The sequence below is a fragment of the Parasteatoda tepidariorum genome, chromosome 5 (assembly GCF_043381705.1).
Source record: "Parasteatoda tepidariorum isolate YZ-2023 chromosome 5, CAS_Ptep_4.0, whole genome shotgun sequence".
In the NCBI taxonomy this organism is placed as follows: Eukaryota; Metazoa; Arthropoda; class Arachnida; order Araneae; family Theridiidae; genus Parasteatoda; species Parasteatoda tepidariorum.
The window spans coordinates 9,698,823-9,724,638 of NC_092208.1; the positions used below are offsets into that span (position 1 = coordinate 9,698,823).

The 25,816-nt window shown below is 33.1% G+C and overlaps 1 protein-coding gene across 1 annotated transcript; it reads right to left on the reverse strand.

Annotated features, from left to right (window-relative positions):
- Positions 1–1,392: 1,392 nt before the first annotated feature.
- On the reverse strand, positions 1,393–15,090 carry LOC107441597 (calcium and integrin-binding protein 1-like). The gene is made up of 6 exons (XM_043055779.2): positions 14,963–15,090; positions 14,547–14,581; positions 11,543–11,642; positions 8,020–8,167; positions 5,530–5,728; positions 1,393–3,328 (listed from the first exon to the last, which is right to left on the reverse strand). The coding sequence occupies exons 1-6, from the start codon at positions 15,011–15,013 to the stop codon at positions 3,307–3,309; spliced, it is 555 nt and encodes a 184-aa protein (XP_042911713.1). The 5' UTR covers positions 15,014–15,090; the 3' UTR covers positions 1,393–3,306.
- Between the last annotated feature and the right edge of the window lie 10,726 nt (positions 15,091–25,816).

A 25,816-nucleotide genomic window follows, 5' to 3' on the forward strand; every position in this document is an offset into this window, starting at 1 on the left:
TCCCTTCACAGTCTGATCAATCTGGAAAATATGGTGCCCATAGTTTGGTCAGGAGAACGATCCAAAGTTTGGACCCCTTAATGTTAATTTTACTTTTTGCGTATTTCGCCATATCTCGAGAAATTTTAAAGAGAATTTGAAAAAGTTTTGTACACAATTATAAAATTTATTTATCCAAAGATAATAACATGCAAAAAATAATGTGTTCAGTAATTATTTACTATTTTATTTCATATTAGTCGAAAACAGTTGGAATTGCAAGATAGATAATTTTTTACATCGTTTTAAAGAATATAATTTTACATGGCAAAGTACAACATTTGTGTGAAATCGTTTAAATAGTTTCTGTGAAATTGTATTCTGAAAATTCGATTTCTCAGGAATTAGACAGAATTCGTTCAAACTTTGCTGTGTAAAATTACATTCTTTAAATTGATGCAAAAAATTTTACACTTACAATTCCAAACTTTTTCAACTATTATTTTATAAAATAATAACAAATAATAAATACTTACTAAAATTAATTTTCTACATAGAATTTTCTTTGGATGAACGAATTTTATAATTCTCTGTAAAAAAATTTCCATTCGCTTTAAAATTTCTCGAAATATGGCGAAATACGAAAAAAGTAAAATTAACATTAAGCTGTCTAAGCTTTGAATCATTCCCCAGATTGCGTCTACCGCCTATATTTTCGGTGTCAGAAATCCGAATTCGTCGGAAAAAGATATGTTTATTCAGAGAAAGTACGTTTTTGTGTCTGTTTCGTAACTTAAAATATTGTCTGCAATTATTAATTAGCATATTTGAAGTCACCCCATAGAGCCATTAAAATCGAGTCCTAGAAAGTGAAATCCGATTATTAGATCAAAAGTTATTCAAGGTGGTTCGTTTTTTTCCCGCACTGTACATGAGTCATAATTAATTTGTAATCGTTCTGAAATTTCAAAATACTTTTGCGTAAAAAGCACAAACCTAGATCAGAAAACGCAAATCTGTATTAAGAACTGTAATAAGACAATATAATTGCAACTTCCCGGTAAAAAAAGATAATTAATCAAATATTAGCGATTTACTATAAGTTATAGTAAATAAGAAACGTGATTTAAAAGCGAATACTGATGAAGATCGAATTAGATTTCAGTTCCGAAATTGCTTTATAAATGCCGATAAGTAATTCGAAATATTTGCATCTCTTAATTAAAAATTGGTTTACTATTATTAAATGAGCGTATTAATAATATGAAGTTGTTACGGAATGTTAGTAACATATAACCAAGTTTTTATCTTCTTATCCCCTTGGTTACCATTGACGTCGCTTTATTTGCAGTAAACAGGGCCATCAGTTGATCAGCTTAGAAACTTAAAAAGAATAAATAAGCTTAAAATCTATGCATTTCTATTTGTTTTTATTTGATTTTTTCAAATCGTACCAATGTTATATTATAATTTTACATCAATAAAATACATTTTGATAATTCGTAAAAAGTTTCAGTTTGTGACACATGACTTAAATGGATATCATTACAAATTTATTCTTAGTCATTTACAAAATTCAATTGAAGTAAAACAAAAACATGCAAAAAATTGTTTTTTTTTAGGTATCAAAATTTAAAGAAAATATGAATAGAGTAAGTGTCATTGTGCTGAAAAGTATACTGCGAGGCAATAGAAAATTCAACATAAGCGATAAAGAACTCACAATTGAGATTTTTATATACTTAGCATTTCTGTATGATAAATACACATTGAAGAAAGAAAAAGAAATTTTGTTTTATCAGCTTTTTAAAATTCTATTTTAGCGTTCATAGTATTATAGAAAGAAAATAGTTGTCAAGTCACGTGTCTCGAAATCTATCGTGAAGCACTTACGTTGTTTTTTCAATTGCACCAATAACATAGCGTATAAAAATTAGTAAACACATTCTATAAATAGATTTAATTCTCATCAATATCTAGGAAGTAAACATATAAATGTGATAAAATACAAACGTGATTTCGCAAAATAAATTTGCCAACATGTGATTCCCTGGCAAGCTTACTTTTCAAGCGAACTTAAATAAAATTTTGTATTTTTAAAATAAGAGATCAAGAATAAATCCGTGAGATTTATCCAGCCCTGATGGATACAGTAATAGTTTTCTAACGGAGATAATTTTTTTCTTCATCATCGAAACGCGGTCCTCACAGTAAGAAATTCCTTTAATGAAAAAATTGAGGTCATTTTACAATATTTTATAAGTTTTCGATGTATCTGCATTCTGCTGCTCTATTTACTACATCACGCGATAAACTTTTTATAGCAAAATCTGTTTTATCTTCTTAGGGAATTTAACATTTAAAATTAAATAAAAAGTCAGTTCAGGTTCACCTAGAGAAAACAATAAATTTTCGAATGCTGGAGAAATGTGTTTGAAATGCAAACATATTATGGCAGGATTAATCAGAATAACGCAGTGGGAAGGGATTTTTGCTAACATTTCGAAAATATTTCTGCAGCATTTGAAACTTTTCTCTAAACTTATGAAGATAAAAGAAAATTTGACGCGAAGCGTTCTCCTGTGGCTTCCTTTCAGGGGAACTGTTTGCGCATGCGCGAATCGAATTTGTGTTGAATCGTATATGCGACTGGCAAGCTGCAGTGAGAATGCTCTTCTAATGTGCTCTGAGGACAAGAGGAGGGAAGAAAATAACAGTGATTTGTATGCTGCATTTTACTGTGTTATGTTGCATTATTCGAGCTGAAAATATCATTCCAACTCCTTTTTATGTTTTCAATGCGAAGAAGAGATTAAGTTACGATAAAAGTTTTAAAATGCCATCGTTGTGTTGCCATCTAAAAATTACAAAATACTCTTACTGTTACCCCCAGAGCTAGATGATCGTTTATAACACTCTTGTATGAGACCATATTATACTTTAAAAAAATTCCGCTTTCTGGTTTGGTATGTTAGCCATGGGATAACCAAGTGCTTATTTTTTAACCACTAGGTTACTGTATTCAATAGTGAATCTTTCTTTCCATTGACTTTATTTCTATACATTTGAGGGCGCTATACAGCATTCATTCATATTGCAAAATTTGCAGCAAGCGTTATTGAAACAGTCGGAAAACTTTAGATGTAAGTCTCTCAGCACATAGGGACTCACAACTTTTTTTTCCATCCTGTTTGAGGTCAAAAATATGAACCTCGAAAGATGCATTGTTTTTATTATGTGAGATCAACATGATGTATTTGTACTTATAGGCTTATTACAGCAGTTGCATATCACAGTTGAAGTTTGGCTTATTCTGTTCAGTTATCTTTAAATTCTGATTGTAAAACTCCTAAAAATAAAATAGAAAGGTCATTCGGGCAATTTTAATACATCAGCAAGATTAAAACGATGATCAACACATTTTTCCTTTATAGGACATTAGTCGTGCTTTTCAGTTTTTAAAAAGGTTTGAAGAATTTTTTAAATGATATTTTTCATTTTCAGATAATTTTGAAAGTTTTTTTTTTTTTATAAATTAGTGGAAATCTCGCATTGAATTTTTTTATTTTAAATAGTCTCCAAAAACTATTGTTGATTTTTGAATAAAAATTTCCAAGACATTAGGATTTGCTTTTGGGCAATAGGCAATCTTTCAACCGTTAGATTATCAAAAAAAATTTGACAATAAAATGTATTTCTGATGTTTTTGAAGTTCGTAAGTAAAAATTAATGGTTTATTTATCGTATTTATTTACAGCATTTATTTTTCATAAATTGCATATTTATTTTGATTATTACCTTATTTATTTGATTTATGAATACAAATTACGATTTATAATTTTTAAAAAAAGTTAACAAAAAACATGTTTCGAAAATTTTTAAGGTATTAATTTTCATTTTAAGGTGATTTTGATAAGTTATAGAGGGCTTTTTCAAAATTTTTTGAGGGTATTTCTAAAGATTTAATAGGTCGCCATCATCCTAGCTCTAGACATTAAGTATATATTTGTTGTTTTTTTTTTGTAAAAGATTTAAACCTATTGAGGCAAAAATTCCGCATGTATTGATTTTTAATTTTATGGAATCAACAGAAAAAAATTTGTACAGGTATTTATTTTTTGATTTATTTAAAAGTCTATAAAAATTTAGGTAACATTTTTTAAGACTTTTCAAAAAATATGTATTAAAGACAGTTGTTGCGAGATAGATTACCTTACCCTTGAATGTTATATGGCAAATGTCCATCGTAAATAAAAAAAATTGAAACTAAGTTAGATTTAAATATATTGTTTTTTGTTAAAATTAATCCGTTTTCTTTCGCTTGTACACTTTTAGAATTTACTTCATCAGTCGAAGAAAAAATTAGAAGATACCCTATAATTACATAAGTAGGTAGGCAAGGGCGCCGGCAGCGGGGTGCACTTGCACCCCCCTGGTTTTTTTTTAAACAATTAAAGAGATACAGAAAAACAATTTGTTATAAAATTTTTTTTTATCAAAAATGTTTTTATTCAAAAACAAATAATTAGGTAATTATTGATACATAAAAATTAAAAAATTGTTTAATTAACCAAGAATTGTAATCGTCTTGTTAGCTGTCCAAATTTGTTTATAACTTTTTCAATGAATTCTGAGTCATCTTTGATTCCTTTCTTATGCACACTGAGCATGCACAAACTACTCAATCTCTCCCGAGACATTGTAAACTGATTCCATGATTTAATGCGTCGCATTGTACTAAAAGTGCATTTAATAGTGCACGTAGTAGCTAGAAGAGTTAGGCCAATTTTGATTGCCTCCGCTACAGCTGGATAAAACGGTGTGGCCTCAATAACTAAATCGATGTATTCGAGGGATTCATAAGAATTTTCTCTATTAAAACAGATGAAAAAAATCAGCAGATGAAAGTATAAGTAATAACAAAACAAAATGTAATAACAGAATATTCTTTAGGGGGGGGGCTAGTTTGTTAAAGGGTTGCAGCCCCTTTTATTTCATTCTGCCAGCGCCCTTGTAGGTAGGTACTTTATTTGCATCGCAGTAAAGCTGCACAATGGGCAATTGGCGACGGTCTGGGAAACATCCCCGAAGATGATCAGAAGACATGCCATCGCAATTTTGATCCTATGCAGAGGGGATGGCTCCCATTATTTGGCAGCCCGACGACCCTCGGTCCCTACGCAAGCTGATCAAAGTGGTCATCCACCCGTTTACTGACCGCAGCCAGTGATGCTTGACTTTGGTGTTCTACTGAGAACAGCGTCTTTACGATCAGTTCACTGCGGACTTCGATTAACATATGAGAGCATGCTCGTCTCCTTTGGAATGTTAATGGATAAGAAAGTTTTTAGTAATCTGTATCGTAAGTATTTAAAAATATTAGAAGGAACAACTGTCATTACGGAACATTTATACAATACAACCTGAACCAAAGAAAATTTAGTATTTAGGAAGTCGAAAAATAACATAGTACTTAGATGGAAGTTAAGTATTTGCATCAAGAGTTGGATGTCTCCCATAATAAAAAATAAATAAAAATCAGCGAGATACCTAGCGAAATCCGGGCACTTCATGATGACATGCTTGAATTCACCGGGAGAGAGCATTCCATCTTTATCAATGTCTGCTTCATCCATCACCTTGTCGATGACGTCATCGATATCCTGCTCATCCAAATTATCACTTCCAGTCAGCAAGTTGATCAAGTCCTTGAGGTCTCCTCTTGATAAGTAACCATCACCATCTCCGTCTGAAACATATCACCTATTGTTTTACTTATTCTGCAGGTATTTTTGCAAGCTAAATATTCAATGTAATCTGCCCTGATCACCCTTAATACATGTGTTTTGATTCCTTGTTGAAACCGGAATTAGCACATTATGCAAATTAGGGGAGGTAAATTGAGGTTTGTCCCCCTCAGGATAAATTATGTCGCAAATCTCCCTTCATCGACCACGGTATCATATATGAGAAGAGCCTTTAAGAAACCGGTAGCTCATATAGTTTGTCTGAAATAAGAACTCCCCTACACATTCGTCTGGACCTGTGGCGGTGGCTATGGTAACGAGGTATGACTATTTCAAGCAGGGGGTCACTGTTTTGGAGTGGTTTCGACTCGTGTCGGTGAGAGAAAAGGAGTCTCTTTCTTCGGTCTATTAGTGTTAGTCCTTGAGTGAAGCTACCCTTTCTAAAATGCGCCACCCTTGTTTCCATAGCACAAGACGGCCTGGGTGGCGGGGGGAGTCCTTAGCTTAGACAAACTCGGGCGAGTTTTTAATTTGGAACATTTTATTTCAATTTTTAAACGGCATTAGATGAAAGAATATACATAGATGAAGAAGTCTAGCTTTCATTGACCTAATGTAAAATAGTCCCCCAAGATTAGGTGTGGTCCCTGTGTATAAGGGAAAAAACATTTAGGGACACAACAGCAAAGGTTCTATAAACGAGCTTGCACCCTCTTCTTCTCCTAATCAATACTGGGAAAGGGGAAGCGTTGGGGTGAAGAAGAAAAATTCGCTTTTTTTGTCGTTGGATTGTTCTGTACTATTTTTACACATTTTCTTATAAATATGTTTTAAGACTAAAGTACTATCAATGATAACTGCAAATTTTAGCGTATTTAATTGCAGTATTAATTTTATCTGAATTTTTAAATGAAATTAGGTTTAATGGTAAAAATCACCCGGTTCCGCAGTGCGCTCGTATGCTCTCACAGCGGGTGGTCCTTGGGATTTACCCTCATTTTAAGAAAATTTTGCTTAACAAAAATGTACGTTAAGGAACGAAGAACACGCAAGTTGTAAAACACAAAATGCATGAAAATAACGTTGAACAAATTTGGATAAGATGGCGGTAACTTGAGTGTTTTTAGATTTTATTAATTATTTTTAGTTTATTTAGCCAAAATTTTATTTTGGGAAGGTATATGTATGTGAGGCGCATAAAATAAAATGCTAATTAATTAGTGCAGTTAATTTCGTATTAATTAATTACGAAGTCAGAACTAAAAAACGCACTTTCTCTGAAGAAATATAACTTTTCGGATTCTTGATTTGCAAGATAAAGGAGGAACTCTCAATCTGGAAAATATGGTCGCAAGAGCCCGGAGATTAGTCGAAAGTTTGGACACTTTTAATGTTTATTTCAATTATAGGGTATACAATTTTTTTAAAATCATTTCAAAGAATGTAATTTTGTATGGCATAATACAAAATTCGAATGAAATCGGTCGAATAGTTTTCGAGAGATTAAATTTTTTGACACTTTTAATGTTTATTTTCTTTTTTACGTATTTCACCATATCTCCAGAAATTTTTTAAATGAATCGAAATTTTTTTTAAGATATAACATTCGTTAATATAAAGATAATTCCATGCAAAATTTAATTTTTAATAATTATTTATTATTTTTTAACATCTTATTTATTAATGATCCAAAAACTTCAGTTGTAAGGCATAAAAAATTTACATCATTTCAAAGAATGTAATTTTATACAGATTAATACAGAATTTGAATGAAATCGGTCGAATAGTTTTCGAGAGATTAAATTTTTGGACACTTTTTAATGCTTATTTTCTTTTTTGCGTTTTTCACCATATCTGTAAAACTTAAGCAAATCGAATTTTTTTTTAAATATAAAATTCGTTCATCCAAAGATAATTCGATTAAAAAAAATATTTCTAATAATTATTTACTATTTTTTTTAAACATTTTTCTTATTAATGATCTGAAAATTTCAATTGTGAGGTATACAAATTTTTACATCATTTCAAAGAATGTAACTTTATATGACAAAATACAAAATTTGAAGGAAATCGGACGTTCGTGAAAGATTAAATTTTTAATGTTAAGACTTTCTTAAAACTTGATAACACAGAAGCTATTCGACTGATTGCGCTCACACTTCATATTTTACCATTTAAAAATCTGAAATTATTTGACCAAATTTTCGACGATTCTACGTTCATTACACTTCCCAAAGTATGAGACCGTAAGCCCACTATGTGGATAATTAGTGAGAGAAGATCAATAAGTTACCATAGATACTGAAAGCATATTCTGCCTTCTTATCGGCTGGAGAATCAGTATTGAATACAGAAGCCATATCCAGGAAATCTTCAAAAGACCAGGTATCATCGTTGGTGGAGGAGAACAGTTCGCAAATCCTCTCCTTGAACGGATTGTTCTACAACAACAATCATTCATTGATATCAAAATATAGTATTTATTGCTTAAATAAGAGACGAAAAGTATTACGTAAACACCACTCTTAATATGCAGAGTGTCCAGCAGATCACTGGCTGATTTCAAAATTAAAAACCGCGAAAATGAAGGAAGAAGAATGAAACAAACGATATGTTTATTGTGAAATGTCTGAAAATTCAATGCAGAAATTTTCGAATTTAATTAAAAAGGTTGCCGATAGATGGTGCTTCAAGGCATTGATGACCAGATTGATCAGTTACAGCAGCGGTTCTTAACCTATGGGTCGCGACCAAAAATTGGGTCGTGAAACATATTTCTTGGGTCGCGCTGAGTCGAACCAAAAAAGTTAGTAATACACCAAATAATAAGTAATACCAACACCTCCTAGAAGAAGTCATTGTGGCTTACTCAGCCTAGGCTTAATGAGATACCTGGGTAACTCTATACCCTTAATCCTCGTTCATAATAATTAAAAAAGGCACATGACTCAAAAATTAGTTTAGCATATCAAGGTGCAAAATTAATATAAGTATAAAAGATACTTAGTAGTTAATGTTTAAAATAAAAAAGAAAAGAAAAAAGTAAAAAAGTATTTATCGATTCATTGTTTGTTACATAGACAAAATCTTGCTTCAAAAAAATTATCACCCGAATTATGTATCGTTTTGGATGAAATTGTTGCGGTAGTCAATTTTATCAAATCAAGAGCTCTTAGCTGTAGAATTTTCCGCGAACAGTGTTTCGAATCTGGTGCAGAATACGGACATTTATTATATTATTCTGAAGTTAGATGGCTGTCCCGGGGCAAAGTTGTTCAAAGAGTATTATCATTACGGACAGAAGTCGAATTATTTTTGAGAGAAAAGGAACACCCATTAGCATCTAAATTCTCCGAGTTGAAGTGGATTACTCAAGTTGCTTATTTGTCAGATATTTTATTTGCAATAAATAATCTAAATACGTCTATGCATGGACGTAATCATACTACAGTCAATTCGCTATAACTCGAAGTACGATAACTCGAATATTACTATAACTCGATTTTTTTATGAGGTCCCCGACCCTTTTATCTTCAATTTCATGTTAATTATTCGCGATTACTCGAATTTTACTCCCTTTAACTCGATTTTTTTTGGGATCTTTTAAAGTAAGAAAAAAAAACCTAGGAGCTGATATCTTGCCCCTTCCTTTGCAACACACACACAATATCTTTCCACTCTTCATGGAGAAGCTAAAGCTGTCCCTCTTGAAGTATGTGAGCAAATGGTTAAATGAAACGTTACCAAATTTACTTAAAGGATACAGTTAAAATGATGTTTTCAATATTGATGAAATGGGTTTATTTTTTAAATGTCTTCCAAATAAGACTATGATGTTTAAGGATNATTATCAAACAGCAGCGGTAGCCATAGCAACGCATGCGATGACGACGCATCCGCACACAGTTGAAAAGTGTGATGACCATGTGTGATGACCATCAAATCCAAAACAACACTCATTTTGCCAATGGGTAATAAAAACACTGATCGTGGATATTCAAAATACATAGTCACTTCTGAAATATAACTAAGAGTTAGGAACAGGAAGAGAAAATGTGCTCGCATAGAAATAAAGAATAAAAGAAACGAATTTCACGCGATAAAATGCTACCGACGGGGGAAAAAAAAGACAACGGCACAGCTGTCAGTGCAGGGTTATTAAAAAGGGTGCACAACGTGAAAGAAAAATGAGTTTTCATGGTTGAGCAATGTTGAGTGATTTCTTGGTCGTCATTCCAAGTTTAGGTCCCCCGATTGAACACCTAAATGCCTAAGGAGCTTTTATTTTTATTTTTTTAAAATTTATGCTAATTAAGCCCATAACCAAGCACACCTTAGCAGAGGAAATTATGAATCAACAAAATTCATCTGCATTTATTCAAAATGATCATCGAAAATTTCGATAAAAAAGTACATGTGCGCCAGCAAAACAGGAAACGTCGTTTGGATAGTATGCTATTCCAAATGTTCCCATTCTAGTTTGGACCACCCCCCTTTCATTAATGAAAAAGCTCTGTCAAAATATATGGTACTTTATTTACGTCACACTAGAGCTGCTCAATGGACTGTTGGCGACTGTCTGGAAAACATCCCTGAGGATGATCCAAAGACATGCCATCGAAATTTTGATTCTCTGCTGGGGGGATAGCTCCCCTTCTTTGGTAGCCCAGCGATCTGCAAGCGAAGGTCAAAAATATGTACTATATTTATAAAGATGGCAGGACAGGTGGCCGAGTGGTTAGCTAGTCTGACTGCAAAGTTGCTCTCTGTGTATTGTCCTCTGTTGTGATGCGATGTGTGAATGTGGCCCACCCTACAATCGGATTTCTGTGGCAGTGTGACGTAGGTAATGTTGCTCGCTTTAGTGACAGGTGCCCACAGGGTAACGCTAAAGAGCAAAATTTTAATATATCGATGCCCTCAGATTTTTTTAGGCTTGCAGAGAAATAAAGAATACTTCAATGATTGAAAAATGTGCTAGTATCGCAAAGCAGTGTGTTATTAGTCACTTTATTCACTTACGTTACATACAGAATGGTCTGAACCTTTAAATAATTATCAGAAGTTTATAACATTTTTGTAATGATGTGCTATGAAAAACATATGTCACAGTTTCTTTTTAACATTAGCTATAATTTTGAGCTTTGAGTGTTGGGATAGAGAGATTAAACCAAAATATTGAAAAAGGGCCAAGATAGCCAGTTTGGTAGGGCACTGGGCCTACCAAATAAGTAGGACCCATGTCCAAGAGCTCGTGGGTTCGATCCCCACCGACCGAAGACTCCCCTTGTAGAAAATTGAGACTGATGCACGTTAAATCTGCCGAGTCACTAAGTCCTCCATGTTCCCATAACAAATCAATATCTCTGGGGGTACTGATCCACGAGTTTCCTTGTCTTCTGTATTGGTTCAAAAATTACAAGGTTGCGGAGTTCAACATTAGTAGTTATAAACCCAAAATTGGGTCGGCTGTTCAACGACGGATATAAAAAAAATATTGAATAAATTATGTTATTTTGACTCAACCAAATGCCTTTCAAATTAATAGAATAAATAATTTGAATGGTTTACACAATGCACTTTGCTAAGTTAAATTTTTTTTTTTATCTTTCCTTTTTCGTTTGAAGGAAATAAACTTGACTTCTCTTCATTTATACAATTGTGACAGATATTTATTAGCTTCCTGTCTATTACTTTTAATTTAAACTATTAGATTACTTTAAACAGCAATAAAAATAATAAATGGCTTTTAAATTTACTACAAAACCTCAGGCGGAAGAAAGAATAAAAAGGGGTAGAAGAATAAAGGAACGTACCTGAAACTCTGGCATTCTCTTTATGAGATCCACTGGTATCCTTGCATTCTTATCTTTGTTCAATATTCTTGGCTGTAGATTTTTAAACCTTTTAAATGCACTGAAATAAAAATAAAAAACAAACTAAAACATTGTAATATTTTTGCAATATGTTAAAAAATACGCTTTATATTAGCTTTAAAAATAATAACAAGCACAAAAAATGTACAAATATTTAAAAAAAAAATATGTAAAATATATCTATTAAATGAAGCAGATTCCATTGTATATAATGCAACCTATTTTTGCCTAGGAAGATCATAAAAGTTAATGTTCCCCAATTTCGTAACCATAGGACTGATAATGGCAATATGAGCAGCATTTCACAAGATTACTTCTCAGACAAGCTAGTGCCCATCCAGGGCTAAAGAGAATAGAAGGGCTAGTTCACTTCGCTCTTAGAGCTGAAGCTACGATTTCCCTCCTCATGACGTCACTGTGTCCACAGATCTCGGTATCATCCAAGTGGTTTATGATAACTTTGCATCTTTCTCTTTGTAAAAATAAGTTAGACTTTTTCTGGTTATTAGCCTTCAAACTTTACGTAATTAACACATTATTTCCGTTCATAAACATAGTTCAAAAAAAACTTTCTTGGTTATTATATTAAAAAAATACCATTTTAAACTTATAAAAATGTTTTGCTAGTTGGTGAAAATGACACGATAAATACTTTATTTTAAAAAGTTCAGTTTTAACTTTAACTATTAAGAAAAATGAAGGCATATATCGACACTTTTTTTATCTACATATTCTTTTATAAAGATAAGTTAAGTTAAATTTAGAATCCCTGATTTTAAAATATGTCGTTAATAGCAATTTGTTCATACTTAATCATTAGGAAACATCAACCTTAAACGCTAATTACTGAAACAAAATAATAATTTAGGTTCATAATGACATTAAAAATTTTACAATTGTTTATAGATATTTAAATTTAAGATGATATAATTTATAGATATTTAAATTCAAGAGAATATAATTTTTAAAGAATCATAAATATTTAGAATAACTACATTAAAAAAATAAGTTATGAAATTAGGAGAATTTTAACTGTACACTATATATTGTATTTATACTTTTTACTTACGTTTTAATTTTCTTTGACTTCATCCATTTTTTAATTTTTTCACATGCCTTTCTTTTTGAAGTAACGAGGCGGTTTCTATTTAGATAACGAGTTTTTATAAAAGTTCTTAACGATAGAAAAAACGTATTGCTGTTTTATATTAACTGTGTTATTTCGGAATCCATTCTTTACATAGTTGTTCATTTACTTTAGGGAACACGCGGAAAATTATATTTTTTTCCTTTTGTTTTCCTATCAGCATTTTTGGCGCAAACTGGCATTTCGTTAATAGTTTTAAAATTTTGTAAATTCACGGCAAAAACTGAGGAAAGTCATTATAGAAAATAACAAATGTCTTAGAATATGTCACAAAAAGAAATGCTCCAATATTAGTTAGAGCTAGTAAGGCCGAAAGCTCTGTTCTTGAAGTAAAAGTACGAGCCTTGCGCCAAAGTGACGTCACTAGAGAAAATCGGAGGATTGCCGATGCGAGAGTTTCTTCAAAGGAGTAAACCAGACCTTCTATTCTCTTTAGTCCTGGTGCCCATCGATCTAAAGCAGAGTGGACTTCAAACTGCCATCGGGGATCGAACCACAGTCCGTAAGACAGAGGGCTCATTGTCTTAACTATGGTGATGGATCTTAGTTACTATAATGTTTAAAAAAATTTGCACATTTTTGATTTATACCTATTTGCGGGCCCAACATTGCTTTCTAGACAATTGAGGTATTGTATGAGTTTTGTCACATTTGAACAGTTAAAATAATGAGTTTTTTATCGCACTTGGCGCTATTTCGAGGGCTGTTTTTTTTTCAGTAATGGCTATTTTGTTGTGTTCACTAATAGCTAGGGTGTGTGTCGCAACGAGTGCTTGCGTCGTGGCCTGGTATTTCTTGGGAATAAAAGTGCTCAGTACAGCCGTGTAGGTAACCTATGCGGTCAGTCCTGTGCATTTAAAATGTTCCAGTTTAACAAATCACCCGCAGCGTATGAGGTACGGTCAGTTTTTAGTCGGTAAAAAACCTGTCTGCTGCGTACATTCACCAGTAGATTTGTGAAGTTTAGGAAGTACTAGTGTGCTGACAGGAAATTTTGGTACTTCATGACAATGAGTCTCTCCACAGATCAGATTGCACTCTTTTAGCTGAGAAGTTTGGGACTACCCCCAATACAGCCCAGACCTTGCGCTAAGTGATTTTTCATCTTTTCCGATGTTTCAAACATTATTTTGGCGACAGCCATTACAACGATTACGAAGACGTGAAAACGGTCGTGACCAACTAGTTATCGGAGCAGGCGGCAAGTTACTATGAAGAGGGTATTCTAAATCTAGTTGTAAGGAACGATAAGTTTTTAAACAAACTTTGCAGCTATTTTGAAAGAAAAAAAAAAGAGAAATGCATGTAGAGTAAAAAATTTAATTTGCTTCATGAAAATTCTCTTTCGTTTGGTTTTTTATTTTCGAACGGCCCATACTTTAAAAAAAAACAGCTCTCGAGTTATGTGACAGACCTATTTAAAGTAACACGTTATTTTTCAAATAGATAGATAACAGATACAAGATAACAGTTACAGAAAATACTGGTCATTTTTATTTTTAACCTTCGGTTTTATTGATTAAATATGCTCAAAAGTTAATAAGTTTTGTGTCGAATCGATACGATAAATCTTTAACAACATTTTTATTACATATCTTATTTTGCATTACATACATATTTTATCAGATTCGATTACGCTACTGAAAAATCCATACCAGTATAACCAAGCACACCTTANAAGTTGAAGTGGTTGTTGTTTAGTTAAAGTAATTCATACATTTATCTGTTGTAAATTTAAATAAATGATGAACAAACAATAAGATACTGATACAGAAATATAAAAAAAATTGAACTTACTATTGTATTTCACTCTCCGTCAGATATGTTAATTCCTAAAACAGAAAAAAAAGGAAGGATAAATTATTTTTCATTAGCATTGTTTAAAAGAATGAGCATTCAAATGTTTCGTAACAATGACATGAAAGAAAGAGAATGATTTAAGCCATTAGAAGAAGTAACACTTTATTTATTTTTTTAAAACTAAGTGGCGAAAGGGATATCTAAAATTTAATAGCAATATTTATGCTCTAAAGCTCATAAAATTATTTTAAAGTTACCGTGGAACTCTGAAAAAAAAGATTTAAATCATGTCATAAAAACAACACTGACAAGCAAAGGAAAAATAACGTGTACATGAACTAACGTGTTGACTGAGAAACTAAAAGTGTTTTTAAGACATTTGGGGAAAAAAGAGAGAGAGAGAGAGTGCTTACTTTATAATATTGCAATTCAGATTTTGTCAACTGGCTTTTACTGTTACCCATTCCATAAAATTTCTGAAAAACCTGAAAGAAATTAAAATAACAAAAATTAAAATTATAAATGAGAAAATAATAAATTTAAATAAATATAATTTGGATTATTAGCGTGCGATTCTATTCAAATAGTGCTTACGAATTCATTTATTCATTTTATGTTCTGTTCATTCATATTGTATGTTGATAGGCAAGAATTTTCGCAAACTTTTAATGAAATTCATGAATAACTTCTCATGAAATATTCATTAAATTTTCGGTAAGATACATATAGTATATTTGGGAGAAATTTAACGAAGGAAACAATGATTCAAATAAACAATATTTTAGTCATAAAAAAATTCAATTGAGAGAGAGAAACGATTAATCTTAAACGCTCACTTTATACTTTAGTAAATAATGTAATGCAGTGAACATTTACTTAGATTTTAGTCATTTGGAACTTGTTGAGAGATTTAGAAGAAGAAAAAATTATCAAACAGCAGCTGTCGCCACAGCAACGCATGCAATGACGACGCATGCGCACTGTTTACTATTATTCTTGAACACAATTGAAAAGGGTGATGACGTCCATATAAAGTGCGAACGCCATCAAACCCAAAACAACACCCATTTTGCAAATGGGTGTTGTGACACCCATTTAATGACATAAAAACTAATGGACGAAGAACTTTATTTAAATTAAGTTCAGTCAACTTCACAAACTAAAGAGTTAACAGACAAAACGAAGATTTGAGTGGCTTCTGCAGCCAATATAATTTTTCACATTTCACCGCAACGGAATCTTCTAATTAAAGTACTAATAAAGAAGGAAGAAAGTACAACTGTCATAATCTGAAAAAGCACTCCAAGTTTGAGTTTTAAACACATAATCATGTTATGTATTGCACAGAGCGTAGGGGTTCGTGTCGTTTGGAGGTGAATAAAACAGTCCTTAAGACTCCAAAAATTTATTATCAGATATTTCTAGAAAATACAGCGATTTTAGAACACATAATTTTTATAAAATTATACCCCTTGTAAATAAATAAAGAGTCTCAAATTTACGCGACTTCCCTACTTTCCACCCCCACCCTCGTTACCCCGGTTTCGACAAAAACTTGATTTGAAGAAACCATAGGTACAAAAGGTAGAGTACGAATATCGCGTAACCTTGAGACGCTTATTTTATTTACAAAGAATATAATGTTGTCTAAAATAGTTAATAACTATTTAACTCAAAGGACAAAAGTACTTTTTTTTGTTGTTGTCGTGGCACCGTGTTTGTATCATGCGACGTAAAATATCCGGATCATGGGTTGGAGTCCCCTTGCCTTCAAGATACTCGTTTGAGGTTCTCGTGGTCTTCTTCTCTATGTAAAGCAAATGCGGTTAGTTCCATCAAAAAGTCCTCCACGAAGGCAAATTTCTCCCAATAGTTGATCCAGGAGTTTCCTTGTCTTCTGGATTGGGTTCAAAATTACAAGGCTACGGAGTTGAACATTGGTAGTCGTAAACCAAAAATTGGGTCAGCTGTTTAACGACGGTTATAATATTATTAATATAATATTATTAGTCGATAAGTGGATTACAACCCCATGCAGATATTCACCTTCAACAAGACAGATGGCATTGGAAAAAGCTAAAGGTTTCCACTCACAACATGGCTTAGATGACAGTGAAGATTTAAAAGCATTGAAAGCAACTAACTGGAAAAAACAGGCATCTGACAAACTCGTTATAGTTTCTCTAAAGTAAGAACTCCCCTAGTCATTCGTCTGAATCCGTGGCGGTGACTATGGTAACGAGGTATAATTATTTCAAGTAGGGGTGTGAGGTCATTGTCTAGGACAGGTTTTGGTTCGTGTCGGAGAAAGAAAGAGAATATTTTTCTTCTGTCTATTGTGTTAGTCGTAGAGTGAAGAGAAGCTCCCCTCCCTGAAATGCGTTATTCTTGTTTCCATAGCAGTAGACTGCCTCAGACTTTGTGAAGGGGGGAGTTCTTAGAGTAGACAAACTACAGAACGGCTTCGGTTTACTCTGGACTATAGTGCCAAAAAGAAATATTAAAGCGTTCAAAAGAAGTGATGAGGGCCTTGATAGTCTGGTTGGTAGGGCATTGGGTCAATGTCCAAGAGGCCTCCATGTTCCAATAACAAGTGATATCTCTTGGGGTAACCGGGTTCAAATCCCAGTTATGACTGCTCTATACGAAATCCGCATGCGGTCTGCACCGACCACAGAGCTGATGTAAAATATCCTCAGTGACGTAAAATATCTGGATCATGGGTTAGAGTCTCCTTGCCTTCAGGCTACATGTGGGAGGTTTTTCTTCGTGGTTTTCCTCTCTATGTAACGCAAACGTTGGAGTTCCATCAAAAAGTCCTCCACGAAGGCAAATTTCTTCCAATACTTGATACAGGAGTTCCCTTGTCTTCTGAATTGTATTCAAAATTACAAGGCTACGGAGTTGAACATTAAAAGTCGTAAACCCAAAAATGGGTCGGCTGTTCAACGACGGTTATAAAAAAAAAAATAGAAGTGATGAAATAAACAAAAAGTGAATGTTCAAATTTCCGACCACTTTCTTCACTAAAACTATTGGTTCAGTCAGTTTGTAGAGAGGGCCAAAAATTGAAATCTTTTGGAAAAGAAAAGGTATATTATTCAGAGCAAATACGCTTCTGTGTCAGTTTTTTTCTTTTACTTAAAATACCGTCTGCATAAATTAATTAGCATATTTACAATCAACCTCCCGAACCATTGGGATGGTAGTGAGAAAATAATGAAACGAAAAAAGATAAAGCTGTTTTATTTTCGATTTCGTTCGTTGTACGCTTTAAAATGAGGCATGTAAAACGTTCAGCAATAAAGCAAAATTTTCGCCTTTATTTATCTAAGCTTTCGAAAGCCGATCGAGACATTTAAGACAGAAAAATACAGCCATTAAGATAAATTTTCTTTGTATATTTTAAGAGTGCTGAATCAACAATCATTTTGAATCAACGCAATTGAATGAAATCGCTAAGGATTTTCTTTTTTATGTTATGTACTTTAAGTGATAGGCCCTTATCACAAAGCTAAGGAATAGCGACACATTTAATAGTTATTGCCACACGAAATAGGCGTGCACGAGCTGTTGTTTTCGAAAGTGAAATAAGACAACTTTCGGGGAGAAAAAATAGTAAATAGCTATTTTAGTAAGATATTGAAATCTTTTAATATACATCCAATGTAGCCCGATTTTTCAAAAAGAATTAGAGCTGAAAATTATCGCAAAAACACTTTTTTCGAAAATGGAATAAGTTTCTTTCTAATTACCAAAGTGAAAGTAAATCCCTATTTGCTTTCTTAAATGACTGGATGACTTGAAAATAATACTCGCTACGTAACACTCTCTGACAGGGTACATAGCCAAATCTTTAAACAAAAAATAAGTACCTCGTAAGTACTTTTTAAGCACTCAAAATATTTTATGCACTACATACTTTAACAAAATTCAAAATAATTTTCAAAGACTTTATATGATCATGATAAAATAACTAGTTTCTGACAAAGAACGTTTTTCTTGATCGTATTAGCCATTATAAAATGATCGAGAGATTTTTCGATTCGATATCAGAGGGCGGAAAATGAAGCCCGAGATTAAGAATATCTTGCAAAATGCAGCAGAGTTGCACATGCGAGTGCAAGAATCTCAACAAATCCACCAACGCAAGCATTTCATCAAACATGTAAAATGATTGACGCTTTCATACGCTGTGGACCGACGGTACACCGAAATAAATTGTGGTTGAATGAATTGTGAAAACGTTGAACAATGTGAAAAATACGCTTTTGCGTAATACCTGGCGAAAATCGACATGGTAAAGAAAAAATCTCATTTTGGAAAAGGGAAAATTAATCACTTTTTAAAAACACCTAATGAAAAAATCACCCTTAAGGGCTTTTAAAAACAAAAATTGAAAATAAGCAGATTTAAGTACTTTTTAAAAACGCTACACACCATGTCTGATAAGTATCGATTCGTGATTTTCTTGTCCATGTAACGTAAATGCGGGTTAGTTGCATCAAAAGGTCCTCCACGAAGCCAAATTTCTCCCAATACTTGATCCAGGAGTTCCTTGCCTTTTTTATTAGGTTCAAAATTACAAGGCTACGAGCATTGGTAACCGTAAATCCTAAACTGCGTCGACAGTTCAACGACGGTTATAAAATAAAATACCTATCCCTTGCAGCATGCGAATTATTGGAATAATATAGTTATGAAATAAAATTATATATAAATATAATTATATAGTTATGAATATGATTGAAATATAATTTGTGCCAATAGTTATTGACGCAAAGGATGTATATTTTTATTTCTTTATTTTATTCTTTTTATTACTTTATTAATTTTATTATTTTATTCAAACCATTCTTATATTATACAGCTTTTTTTAAGGAGTATTAACGCTTAAAATAATATTTAATCAGGAATTATAAAAAAGCAGAAAGCAGAGCTAATAAAGCAGAATGTTTATATGTAATACCTTATAAAAAAATTGACAATTCTGAACCACTTCGCATCAAATTTAGCGTGAATACGCTTTAAGACATGGCTCAAAGACCTGACTGTCCACTTTAAAACTTTCTCTAACCACCGGTTCAAGCATTACATCACGCACTACCGGTCCCCCTAAGATGTGAAAAATATTTTATAATATGAGTGATTTTCTAGCTTAAAGCTGAAATCGATTAAAATTATTTATATGGCACATTCTTATGAATTCTTGGTCTCCTATGTTAGGTTTTATCACAAGTAAAATCAACGTTAATAATTTAATGTCAACGAATTCGTAATGAAACTCAACAAGGACTAATGAATGGGATACCTGCAAGTGACGTAGTGTGGGTATCTCGATCCTGATTGGTTGTTGAAACGTGGCATTTGTTTACGTTAGCAACCGTTCTTCTCATTCTATTTCAAGTAAGCCAAGCCCGTCAATTACCAATTTTCTTAAGTAATACAGCCTATATTCTTTCACAAATATTTCAATTCTTTCACTATGTATTTACGCAAAGACAGGCACAGAGCCATGTAGAGCCTACACAAACTTATTATGCATCGATGTCGCCAGGTTCACAAAAAAAAAAAAAAAATTATATCCAGGTTACAATAAAATACATAAATAAATCATAAATCTAAGTTAGGTAAAAGACGTTGATGAGAAAGAATTATATTTTCACAAAATCGATGTGCGATACGGCTATGTATTTAATTAACTTCTCGTTAACCAACATTCTAAATTATGCAGAGAAGCTTAGTTCAACTTTAATACGCCATTTTGTTGATAAAGATTAGCTGGCTCTGAACGTCACATGGGTGGGTATCGGTTGTCTTCTTCTTAGAGTACAAGTAACCAATTGAACCCAGTGGCAGAGCTGCATCGCTCCCAAAGCGCGGAGGTAGCGGGTTCGAATCCCTCTGTTGGCTAGGATGTATCTTCGTGCTGTCCTTCTCTGTAGTGTGCAATCGGTCCTTTTATGGACAAAGGTTTAGAAGCCTAAATTGTTGTTGTTGTAGTTAATTTACGTCGCACTAGAGCTGCACGATGGGCTATTGGCGACGGTCTGGGAAACACCCCTGAGGATAATCCGAAGACATGCCATCACAATTTTGATCCTCTGCAGAGGGGATGGCACCCCCGCTTCGGTAGCCCGACGACCTGCGCGCGAAGTCGAGCACTTTACGGTAGCACAGTTTGACGCGGACCCATACCGCACACCCTCGGTCCCAACGCAGACTGATCCAAGTAGTCACCCACCCGCACACTGAACGTAGCCAGCGATGCTTGATTTCGGTGATCTGCTGGAAACCGTGTCTTAACGATCTGTCCACTGCGGGACTGAGAAGCCTAAATTGAGCAAACAAGACTACAAATGTATGTAATTCCAATAAGCAATAAACCAACTGAACTATTAAGGCTTGGAAAAAATATAATAAATTTTGAATATCACATTTTTAATTATACCGTATGAGTGTACCGTATGTGTCTATATTTTAGTAAACTCAACCTGTTACGCAGAATATGGTAAATCTAATAGTATAAAGCGTAACCAGAAATTGCGACCCAACGACTCGTTGGGTCGCAATTACACAATCGTTTTTAACACTATTCTTGTGCACATAGATCATAATACAATATTTTAATCCGATCATTCAAACGGTACGTTTTCTAGAAGGTCATGTGTCTGCGAAGTTATAGTCTTAAGTTCATAATCATCGTGTATATAAAAAGCAAACGAGAGGGTCATTAACCTATGAAAGACAATCTATCAGAAGAATTGACGGGTAATAGTCCTACAGTATTATGTTATGATGTCAGCAGATTACGAGGAAACGAGTGATATCATAAATTTTCCCTCACGTTGTCAAAGTTATAACAAATAAGAGAGAAAAACAATTACCCAGTGACATATGAAGGAAAAAAGAGTTTTGTTTTGCTCGTGTCTGTGTCCCAAGTAAATATTTATTTATTTTATTTGTGGATAAAAATAATTACTTTGCAGAGAATATAGTTAAAATAGTTGAATCTCGAATAAAAATTGAATGTCAGTTTATGAACAGATAGAAGCATTTCGTTATTATATTTAGTTTTCGTAACATTTTTTATTTGTACAAGCGATGAAATATTTTACAGCCTTATTAAATTTTCTTTTCACTACAATAATTTATTTTGCCAAGTTTTCAATTTAATTCCATATGAGTAATTTAAGAATATGGAAATAACTGTTTAAAAAAAGACATAGGATTTGATTTCGTTTTTCAAATTCTGTTTTGGAAATTCTTTTTTTAAACAATAAACTGATTTATCCGAATAAATTCGTAATGTGATGTGTTCAATCTAATTAATTCTAGTTTTTCAATTTAAGATAAATGGAAGGTTTGGAAGGTAATGGAAGGTTTTCACTTACCTTCTATTATGGACCACCTTTTTTAATTGCGAATAAACATTTATTGTTTCTATACTACAAGGTGATAAAAAGGATGAATATATATAAAATGAAATGATTCATGATATTTAAACAGGTGATGAAAGATACTGACAGTTAATTGCGGCAAGCCGCATCTTCAGTTCCATATTAACAATTAATTTTAAGTTTTAGAAAACTAAAGTTATTATTTTCCTCTCTGCTCGCAGCGCCATCTGGAGACAGTTTTTACCATGAGGGCTTGAGACATGATGATTCATAATTCCATTTGCCTACATTACTTTGTACATTTTTTAAAATTAGTATTTTTTTTTCGTTGAAAAGATATTAAAAGTTAGCAGCTCTTTTGACAAGGTTGTCACGGGTCCTATTAATTTATAATAGTGGTATTAAATTGACGCTAGACGAATTTAGATGCTTACAAAAAACTATCTTTCAGTGTTCTGAATGCGAAGAGACGCCTGAAAAGTTTCAACTGCAGTATACGCAGCCACCCCGACAGAGAAGCATCTTAATAACTAAGTTTATAATGTTTAAATATGTAAGAAAAGGTAAGTAAGCACGGAATTTCTTGTTAAATTTAGGTCGAACATTAAAAATGCGCATTTCGAATTGCGTCCAGAATAAGAAATTCTCCGACACACTGTTTTTTCGGCCAAAATAAAAACGCAAAGAGAAAATTTTATAAGTGCGGAGAGATTTACAGAATCCGCACATTCAATTTAAAGCTTGCGGACAAGAGTATAAACAAGAGTCGTGATGGCTCAGGGCAGTGTTTCCCAAAGTGTGGTACGCGTACCCCCAGGGGTACGGGAACAGTTTAGAGGGGGTACGCGTTCTTACGCGAAATATCTTGAAAATAACGAAAATTTCAAAAATTTATATTTAAAAACAAAGCTAGCCATGAAAATTTACTATTACGTATTTCTCTATTGGCTATTTTTTGCAGAGTTATCAGTTAATATTTAGTGGTGTTAACAGCCAATTGTGATTTTTAACTTTTGTGCAATTTTTTTTATTGTAAAAAATACATTCATTTTTTTTACCAGTGGTACACAGCGTTACGAAAAATTTAGTACACAAAAGACATAATTTTGGGAAACACTGGCTCAGGGGATAGAGTGTTCGCTTTCCGATAAGGTGGACCGGGTTCGAATCCCAGTGATGGCTGATCGATACGAATTCCGCACCCGACTCGCACCGACCACGATGCTGACGTAAAATATCCTCAGTGGTAGACGGATCATGGGTTAGAGTCTCTTTGCCGCGTTAACTGTGGTAAGATTTCGCGATTCCCTTCTCCATGCGTAACGCAAATGCAGCAAGTCCTCCACGAAATCAAAATTTCTCCCACTGTTTGTTCCAGGAGTTTTCTTGTCGTCTGGATTGTGTTCAAAATTACAAGGCTACCGAGTTGAACATTAGTAGTAGTAAACTCAAAATTGGGTCACCTGTTCAACGACGGTTATAAAATAAAAATGATCTCTCGAATGAATGGTGCTGCCATCTATCTGGGAGGTTCTAAGGTAAGTCGCTCTTCCACTCTAGAGTGCTAGACCAGCACCTCCCAGATAAGAGAAGGCCTCTGCACGGGTTACCATAAACGAGAAATCCGATCTTTTTGTATTCCGAATGTAGTGACATCTTACTTATTTTTTCTTCACTGTAGCCCTTCACAGTAGGCCGAACGTACAAACTTTGGAGCGCTCTCTTGACCAAACTGTTGGTACCATATTTTCAGAATTGCGACTGATCAGGAAAAGAACGTCTGGCGAGTTCTATACTATCATAAAATTTATAATCGGTAAAAGCATCCAGACATAGAAAAAATCATCAAATTACACCGAATAATTATAATTAATAATATTGGGAGGACGGGATAACCTGGTTGGTAGGGCACTAGGCCCATGTCCAAGAGCTCGTGGGTTCGATACCAGTCGATCGAAGACTCCCCGCGTAGTAAATGGTGACTGATCCACGTTAAATCTGTCGAGTCGCAAAGTCCTCCATGTTTCCATAACAAATCTATACCTCTGGGGGTACTAATCCAGGAGTTTTCTTGTCTTCTGGATTGGTTCAAAATTATAAATCTATGGAGTTGAACATTAGTAGTCGTAAACCTAAAATTTTGTCGGCAGTTCAACGACAGTTATATATTATAATTGAGAGGTTTTCATTGTTTTCCTCACCATGTAACGCAAATGCAGGTTAGTTCCATCAAAAAGTCCCCCACAAAGGCAAACATCTCCCAATACTTGATACAGGAGTTCACTTGTCGTCTGGATTGGATTCAAAATTACAAGTCTACGGAGTTGAACATTGGTAGTAGTAAACCCTAAATTGGATACGCTGTTCAACAACGGTCATAAAAAAAAGTATAAACAGTTCAAAATTCGCGTTTAAGAAATTACTAGCAGAGTTTATAGCAGAATGGAAAATGACATCGTTGAGTCGAATTTACAAAAAAGCATTTATTAAGCAAGAAAATAAAATATTAATTGTTAAATACACATAACTTCTGGAAATCGCAATCAACGAAAATACTCTGATTAACTCAAATCTTCAATGCTTTATCTTTGGCTACTCTTCGTTTTACTGTCGGTGAGCTTTTAATTGTGGACAAAATACTAATGGATACAGCTAACATTGAATAACTTATCAGAAAGCATTCATGAGAGAAAGATAAAACCACAATTATAATTTATTTTTACTGTACGAATTAAACTTTAAAATACACGAAAAAAGAAACTCGTTTTTTTAAAGCATAAGAATTTAAACCATCTTTTCTGAATGTCTTTCGTCTTTCTCCCTTTGTTCTGTTAGTCTACGACCTCGATCTTTCATTTCTTCAATTGAGTGTTTGAAAAAAAAATTTAATAAAGCTCAAAATGAACTTTATTAAAATTAATGTTTCAAACAATTGACATAGCTGAAAATGCGCCTTTTCAATATTGGACCAAAATATTTCACCCAACCAAAGTTTTTAGCATCTACCCAACGCTTGAAAAAGGGCAGTTCGAAATCAGTAATAAAATTATGTTTTTATTTAAACGCAACTACCCCTTTTCTTAATATTTTTTCTTAGTGAGCATTTTAAGCTTTGTTCATTTTTCCCCAAACATATCAAGCTATGTCCATTTTCGTAATATGCGTTTTGAGCTAAGCATTTTTTTTTTCCAAACGTGCATACGTTCATTTTCTTAAACACGCTCATCAATGTCCATTTTCCTAAACACGCACATTAGGCTATGTCCTTATTAAACACGCATATCAAATTATGTCCAACTTCTTGGACTCGCATATCAAGTCATGTCTATTTTGTTAAATACGCGTACTAAGTTATGTCTATTTTATTAAATATGCATATCAAGTTATGTCTATTTTATTAAATATGTATATCAAGTTAAGTCTATTTTATTAAATATGTATATCAAGTTAAGTCTATTTTATTAACACTAGGTTGCCCAAGGAAGTCATTTTGACTGCTTTTTAATTTCAATTTGAAAAACAATTATGTATATAATGACACAATTTCTTAGAACTTTGGGACATTTTGTACAACATGTAATTTTTTCTACTGTTAATATTTACTAATAACTTGTTATATAACTGTAAATAATATAAAAAATATTAAAAATTAGTTTTTAACAAATTTCTTTACACATTAGTTATTCTTTCACAATCCAGTTATTTTGACTGCTTGCAATATAGATATATACTAAGTTTCAGTCTTTCTAGTGTTAAATACGCATATCAAGTTAAGTCTATTTTATTAAATACGCATATCAAGCAATGTCTATTTTATTAAACGCGCAAATCAAGTTATGTCCATCTTCTTAAACACGCATAAAAACT

What these genes read in the sequence shown, in the direction of transcription:
- LOC107441597 (XM_043055779.2), bottom strand. Translation starts at nt 15,013, where the DNA reads ATGGGTAACAGTAAAAGCCAGTTGACAAAATCTGAATTGCAATATTAT. An exon ending in AGAGAATGCCAGAGTTTCAG is followed by an intron (nt 8,168 to 11,542) that starts GTACGTTCCTTT and finishes TTGTTGTTGTAG; the next exon opens with AACAATCCGTTCAAGGAGAG. An exon ending in AAGTGCCCGGATTTCGCTAG is followed by an intron (nt 3,329 to 5,529) that starts GTATCTCGCTGA and finishes TTTTATTTTTAG; the next exon opens with GAGTTTTACAATCAGAATTT.